Genomic DNA, 8,231 nt, shown 5'->3' with positions numbered 1-8,231 from the left:
AGATGAATTATACTTGAATTTTAATTTAATAGTGATTTTGAAAGCCACATCAACTTTAAGAGGATAAAAAGAGGATACAAAGATGGTCCCTAACATTACTTATTCCCAAAAGATGCATGATAAAGGCACAACTTTTAATTTTGGTACAATTTTAGCCAAACTTTTCTCTTATGTGGTCATTTTAAGAAAAAAAAAAAAAAAAAAATTCTGAAGCAATAACATCCTATGTGGTTCTTTTTTTATTTGGTATTTTTTTTTAAAAAAAAAAATTGTATTTTTCTTCATAATAATGACCCTTTTTTTTTTTTTTTAAAAAAAAAAGGAAAAATGAAAAATTAGTCCTTGTGGTTTACCTGATTTACAATTAACTTCTTGTGGTATCAAAATGAACTTAAAGGTCCTCAAAGTATGCCAAAAAAATAATTTAGTCCCTACGGTCAAATTCCGTCCATTAATTTAACAGATTATGTTAGTGTGACACTGACTTAAATATGACAAGTATCACAATTTTATTGGTTCTAACGTTTCATATTATAATAATCTGTTAAGTCAGTGAACGAAATTTGACCGTAGGGACTAAATTATTTTTTTGGCATACCTTAGGGACCTTTGAGTTTATTTTGATACTATAAGGAGTTAATTGCAAATCAAGTAAACCACAAGGACTGATTTTGTATTTTTCCCCAAAAAAAATGACAATTTTTATGAAGAAAAATACCATTTATTTTTTAAAAAAATTCCAAATAAAAAAATGACCACATAGGATGTTATTTCATTTTTTATTTTTTATTTTTATTTTTAAATAAAAAATAGGAGAAAATTTGTGTCAAAGTTGTGCCAAAAAATTGTGCTTTTATTAAAAAAACACTCGGTTGAGGGCGTTGACAAAATGATACTATTTTTTTGAGTAAACAAAATGATACTATTTTAATTACAAAGCAGGTATAACGAGAAATTTGGTGGAAATTTCAAGAAAAAAGAGGTAAAATAAAAGATGGATCAAGTGAGGTGTCAAAGTATTTCATTTATTTGATTGGTCCGATCCGATTGATCACATTTAATTTAATTAAGGCATGTATATGGGTATTCATATATAATATATGGACAAGGTCCATATATATATATATATATATATAGAGAGAGAGAGAGAGAGAGAGAGTATGTTCAGGGATAGATACACTAAATATATAGGTGGCTTACATAACTACTACAATTAAACAAGTACAATATGAAGAGGAAGGAGGATTTGCACGGTTTGGAGTCTTTATTTATTTATTTTTTTAAAGTTATTTGTACGGAATTGTTGTCATGAAATTTTCAACTACTTTTGATTTCAATAAACATGATTAGGTGAAATACTCCATCTTTGTAAGTTGTTTTGCAAGACTTGTAATATTAAGAAATTAAAAAAGAAAAAAAGAATATTAGAGGGTATTCAACATAGGACAGTTTTTTTTTTTTTTTTTCAAACTAGTTTGTTAAATTGACGTTCGTTCTTACAACGTGTATTTTTTCATGTATTTTTAAAATTAATACTTACAAAAAAAGAAAAATTAATGCTTAAAAGAATTACATGCTTTAAGACAAATGTCAATTTAGTTGACTGAATTTTGAAATATTATATAACACCCATTGAAAATCTATAATAAACTCATAGAAAAACAAATTAGAGGTGAAATTATAAATAAAAAACTTAAAAGAATTGTGACAATGCACGCTTGGATCAAGAAGGAAAAATTTATATGAGTGAATCTCAACTAGTCAGGTCCACCTGCGAAGCACACAAAGTGAAAAATGCAGCTATTTTTATTTTATTTTATTTTATTTTCAGTCCAGAAATGCCATAGTGGCATAGACTGCGCAGAGGCTACAATGGTACGTAGTTAATACCTATATGAAGGTAGTTTTCTTTTAAATTTAGTTGAAGAATTTTTTTTTTCTTTTTTAAATCCGGTCTATTAAATTGAGTACAAAGTACTTGATTCTCATCTACATATATTTTAAAAAATGCACGTGAAAACTGCATGCTCTAAGAATAGATATGAGTTTAATATATAGAAGTTGGAGTCAGATTAATAGAAGTTTGAGAAAAACTTTGTCCATATTTTGTAGAATTTTGCAAGGTCATCTAATAATGATGTAAATATATAAGTTATTTTCATTTTATGGTGGAAAGACTATATATATATATATATATATATATATATATATAGAAGTTCTCATTTTATATACTCCTTCTAACATTAATCTGGATTAGAAGTTCTTTTAACCAGTTAGGATAACAACTCTACCCATATAAGACAAAGGTCTAGTTCTAAGTTTGGGATTTTGGAGTAATGCTACAAATCCCTCTTGTGTCCCTCTTGAGTCACTTCAAGAATGATTTGGCTATTAAAATCACCATTGAACTTATGATTGATCATTATTGAATTTTGATCAAATTATGATTTTAATAGCCACATTATTTTTGGAGAGATTTAAGAGGGACACAAGAGAGACTTTTAGAATTACTCGGGATTTTGAAACAAAGATTGAGATCAACTTCCCTTATTTTCTTGAAACGGAGAAGATGCATGGCTTCCGTACTCTCACATATTTAAGCATTTATCTACAAGCTGTTTTATCAATGTGTAATTAAGCAATAGCTATCACAAAAATTTGTTAGAATTATATTATGGGATTTGATTTTATAAGAGATTTATTTGTAATATTCTATAGTCAAACTTGATTGTATTCAAATATGATTTGATTTGATCTCGTTTACCATTTTGTATTCTCTCCGGTCTCCACTATCCTATAAATAATGATATTTTATAATAAAACCGTACCACATAAAATCTATTTTCTCTATTTCTCTGTCACCGTTCTATTTTAATTTCCATCGCCTTATGTTTTTCTTTAAAATTAATGTAAACTTGGAGATGAGATTTGTTTGGATTAATATAGGGGTCACCACCATCTACAGTTCATATACACCACGGCTAGCTAGCTACGTGCCATTCCCTTTTGTTTGAGTTATTTTCTTTCTTATTATTATTATTATTATTTTTGGACGTTGACTGCTATCTTGAAGCTTTGTTATGCATGATCAAAGGGTCTGAAATCCAAATATATACATAATTAGGAAAATTTTGCATATTTGATATGTACTTGTTGGCATTTTCTTTTCTAATGAATAAACTTGTCGGCATTTTAAATGATGTTGGAGATAAACTTGAGTTTATTGAATACTTTATATGCCTATGATATCACCCAGTGCTTTGCTCACCTGTTTTTGGGAGTCAAACTTATAAACACAACAGCAATATTCTGAAAGCTTTTAAGGGTTGGTTAATTAGGCTATGCGGAGTCTGTTTGTGTTTAACCTGGTTTATAATCAATTTCGTCGATGTTGGAAGTGCTACGGTTTAAATGAAATTTTTTATGAGTTCGACTTTAGGGTTTAGTACAAATGTAATTGACGCTTTCTGTATTGTTTCTCAAGAATAGTTTTTGTTGGTTATCTTGTGCGTGGCTTTAATATTTTTCTCCGTGATTCCGCTTATGAGTTATCTTATACGTGGCTTTGATCTTTTATCTTTAACAATAGTGAGACCATGCTGAAACTCTGTGGACATAACCTTTAGTGGTGAATGGGTTTAGCCCCCAATTTCGCATCAAAAACGCATTTTTAAACAAAATCATAGAAATTTATTATTTTGGAGTGTGTTAATTAAGTAAACAAAATGACAGGTAAGCAGTGCATTTTAAACATTGCATATATAATTTCATAAACGGAACCGCAATTTTAGAAGTTGAATTGCGATAATACTAACGCAATTAACTGAAAAAAGACTGAAGACACTGAAAGGCTATATATTACTGCATGCCTGGCTTTTATATAATGAATGAATAGAATATTGTCTCTCTTTCCTTCTTCCATTTCCATATATATCTACTCTCTCTTCACATCTAAAAAAAAAAACCCTAGCTAATACAAACAGAACTTTCTCTCTCTCTCTCTATATATATATATATATATATATATATATAATAAAACAGTGAGGAGAAGCAAAATTGAATCAGAAGACTCGATCAGAAGCAAAACTCAATCATTTCACATTCTACGTCGGATCAGTCCATAGACAATCAATAGAGCCATCATAAGGGAATGATCCATATGAGGCTCCACCACCAAAGCCAAAACATCATCGCCCAACAGTACCCCAGAAGATGCCTGCTTTGGTTTTGCCTGCATCCACAAATCCGAACACAAGAACAAAAACATGTAAGCAACCTTTAATCTCATTCACATAACCTTAATTTCAAAACTAGAACAATAACAACCAACCGTTATATATATTACTGCCATATAACAGTTACGTCATCCCAATCCTATCACAGTCGTATATCAGTCTACTGAACCCACCAAACAACCTGAATATCTACAAATTAAGAAATCTACTCACCTCTGCAACAATATCTCCATCAATATTCACTATTCTAAATGCTGTTTTTCCAGCCAAACGAACTATCCAGAACTTGTCACAACCGACAGTAACTTGGAAACCTAAGTCTCCCTTGAGCAATATTCTATAGCACTTCTTAACTTGAAACCATGGCTTCTTTTCGTTTATATAAGAATCGTTGCATCTATATCCATCCCACCCTCCAAAAGCTAGAAGTTTCTGCAAAATAATTACAAAAAACAAAAACCAAATTTTCTTTTAATTAAGTCTTCATTTTTTTTTTTTTTTTTTCTGAGCAAATTAGTTGAAAATTCAGTAAGCAATTAATATACCTTCCGTCGTATAGTAAAAAGAACTTTGCCTTGGAGATTCATGAGATGAACTTCATTGCTACCTTTCTTGTCGTAGTTGTCGACACGATAAACAATATCACCATTTGTGTTGTAAACAGTGCACCCATTTGTCTGATAAACAAGAGATTTCATCCATACAGTAAATGATTCTCTCTTTGAAGTCATGTGGGGAGAAAAACTTGGAACTTGAGGGTACACTTTCGCCATTGATCAAAAGGAAGATACTTGGAAAAAAAAAAAAAAAAAAAAAAGTTTGGAATAATGGTACAGAAACCTGTCTGAGAGCTTGTTTATATACTCCACCATCCTTAATGGATATATAGAAACTAAGCATGGTGATTAATTAATATATATTTCTATTATTCTAGTAATTTAATTGGCTACATACGTAGCCTTTTCGTTGTTTAATTGGGTTTCTAGAATAGTGAAAGTGCACTAGCTAAATAACCTAGGAAGTGATTGGTTGCATTGGGTCAACTATGATTAACAAACGTTTTGGGCATGTCTGTTTAATTAGGTATACATAGATACTTTTCAGTGTATTTTGCAAAGAGCAGTCTTCTATACATATTCCTTCTGAAAATGTATTATAAAAAATAAAAATAAAAAAAATAAAGTGCAGCCCCCCTTTATAAATGTGTTCTTTTTTAAACCTTTTATTGCATAGTTTTAAAATGTTGTGAAAGTCGGGCCCTTTGGGTGGGTAAAGGGTCTCCTAAAGGACAAAGGAAGCGCCCTGCAAGTCATATGAAGCTAGCTTCTATATATATTATACTTAACAGATCGAGATTGACAATTTTTTGCAATTAGGGAATAAAAGGGGCACACATTCCTTGTGCATTATTTTTATCCATAGTTGCTTTCAACCTTATCAAACCCTTTCTAATATGCTTATCTAATCATTCAATTATAATCATCAGTTGCTGGCCACCAAATTAATTAGGTCATAGGCTTACTTTTCATGAGTGTAAGCTGACATAGGTTTGGAAAGAACTAGTTTGCTGCAAGTTTATTCATTGGCTTACTTCCTTTGAAAAAATTATCATATCAGAGATCTCCTGTGCAAAAATTAATGGTGAAAGGTTACAAGATTGGAGAAGAATTCTAGTTACTTTTTTACTAGAGGGATGTTTCCGGTTAATTTTTGTAGAAAGATCTCCAATAATTTTTTCACCGCCGGCAAACCAAACTCATGATTCATAGTGATCACCTGCCATTCAAAACTAATGGGTGCAAATTGGTTTACTATGATCCAAATACCAACTATATAGACGAATTCATTCTGTAGAAGTTTATACTAAAATGAAATATGGAACCAAAAAAAAAAAGGCAGAAGTAGATAAAGAAAGAGACAAATTTGAGGTGGTTCGATCTTAGAGGCCAATGTCCATCATTCGAAGGTGTCGCATAAGACTACGCTTTGATTTTATTAACATGTTACATATAACCCTATTTATAAAGAAAGTAAGGTAAGCGAAAGGAAGCTAACTAAGAAATTAAAGGTAATCAAATCTTACCGAAGCTATCTATGATAAATACTATAGAAGAAAAATGAAATCAACACAATATGAAAAATATCCTCTATTTTAACACATTATTCCTTTTATCAAGCAAAACAGCAAATTTTATTTTATAATTTCTCTCTCTATATATATATGATACAATCCTATGTTTACCCTAGTTGTTTCTTTTCTTTTTTAGTATATATATGGATTACCTTTTGTCATGCAAATATGAGCACAGATTCTAGTCTCGTCATTGTGTCGAGGGTGCATTAAACTAACCAATGAATTCACAAGCCAATTAGTCTTAATATATAAAGTACGGCAACAAAAGAGACCTCTCATATATTGTTTTGTGCCATTATATAATTGTAGCATTGCTGACTAGCTGGCTGCATAGAGGGAGGAAATTAAGTCTATTAAATCACCATAATCTCTAAAGCATATTCTCCTTAGTAAACGAATCCTAACACGTGAATTATTTATAATTGAAACTGGAGATAAATGATGAAAACAAAGCTCAAAATCACCAACATCTCAAAAGCTTAAGTAGATTAATTTAATCATTTAATTAATATTATAAATTCCATTATTGTATCCTACAACTTGGGGGATGACTGCTTTGAAGAATCTTGTACATGCATGCCTTCAATTTTAGATATATATAGATAAGGATGAATGAGGTGATATATATGTATATTGTATTGTATTGAGAAAACCAAGTGGGGGCAGGAGAGTGACACAAACAACAGTGATCTTATTATGGAATATTAATATATACCCCAACTTGATACGCATTGCCAAAGTCGGGTACCTAACATGCAATTACACCACCTGCATCTCTGATGTGTAATCCCAGTAAAAATACAGTGATTTTGATGCAGATTTACCTAATGCAGCCTATCAAATGTATTCATTGTCACATAAATAATAAATGAAGTGGGGATTTTTATTTTTTGTTAATATTTTTTAAAGGAAGCTTATCCTGAAGGATGAAAGAGATCCCTTTCTTTTCCAGAAGTGGGGAAAAAAAAAAAAAGGATTCACCCACCCCCGGGCGGCAGCAGCAAGAAGAAGATGAAAGAATTCTATATGGACTATGGAGGCTGTAATAAAAGAGTATATTGTGCTTTCAATGGGAGCACAAAGAGTATAAAATTGTTTTAACTATGGAGGCTGCCTTTGTGCAAGTGCATGTTATCGGGGTATTATAACTTTTATTACGAGTTTTCTTATAAATTGACGTGAATTTAATTAGTTAGTGGTTAACTTGTTAATCCTATGTGTTAGTTCTTGTGTTGGCTTAATTCAGTTCCAAAATACAGAGGCTACGGTTCACGAGCTCAAACACTGATATAGAATGCTCAGAATCCAATCTCCACCGTTCATAATGTAGATTCATGTGTTATGAACGTCCCTGCAAAATTTCAGCTCAATCGGACCACAAACGCCCATCGATCGGGGCTGTTGATCAAGACTGGACAGCATTTCCAGAATGCTGTTTCACCCATGTCCGGACATGCCTTCCCCGGGTCCGGACCTCATTTCCAGAAACTCAAATTTTGCTCCGCAAAGCCGTGTCCAGACAGCCCATTAACATGTCCGGACACCCCGTAAGTTTGAGGCCCAAAAACGTGATTTTAAGTGGTTTAAGTCTAGGGTTTTGTCGGGGGTATATATACATCATTATAGAAGATAGAAGTACGAATTTTCACCCCCAGAGAGTTCGTCGGAGGCTGTGCTAAGAGAGATCATATGTGGTGAGCGTTAAATTAAATCTCTTAGAGTTTTAGTTATTCCTTTGATAAATCTACGGTTGAGAAGTCTATCGGAAGGGTCCGGTAAAGGAGAATCACGTTGAAGAAGATTGTGAGCAAGGAGACGAGTTGTAGGCTTGTCGATCTTACAGAGCCAAGGTCTTGCAAAGG

The 8,231-nt window shown here is 31.8% G+C and overlaps 1 protein-coding gene across 1 annotated transcript; it reads right to left on the bottom strand.

Moving 5' to 3' along the window:
- Positions 1 to 4,096: 4,096 nt before the first annotated feature.
- On the bottom strand, positions 4,097 to 5,008 carry LOC132173306 (protein LURP-one-related 4-like). Its single transcript, XM_059584762.1, has 3 exons — positions 4,781 to 5,008; positions 4,449 to 4,667; positions 4,097 to 4,231 (listed from the first exon to the last, which is right to left on the bottom strand). The coding sequence occupies exons 1-3, from the start codon at positions 5,006 to 5,008 to the stop codon at positions 4,097 to 4,099; spliced, it is 582 nt and encodes a 193-aa protein (XP_059440745.1).
- Between the last annotated feature and the right edge of the window lie 3,223 nt (positions 5,009 to 8,231).

Source organism: Corylus avellana, chromosome ca3, assembly GCF_901000735.1.
Source record: "Corylus avellana chromosome ca3, CavTom2PMs-1.0".
NCBI classification, from domain to species: domain Eukaryota; kingdom Viridiplantae; phylum Streptophyta; class Magnoliopsida; order Fagales; family Betulaceae; genus Corylus; species Corylus avellana.
Note: the sequence above shows the minus strand (reverse complement) of the source record. Positions and strands in the feature narration are given on the sequence as shown.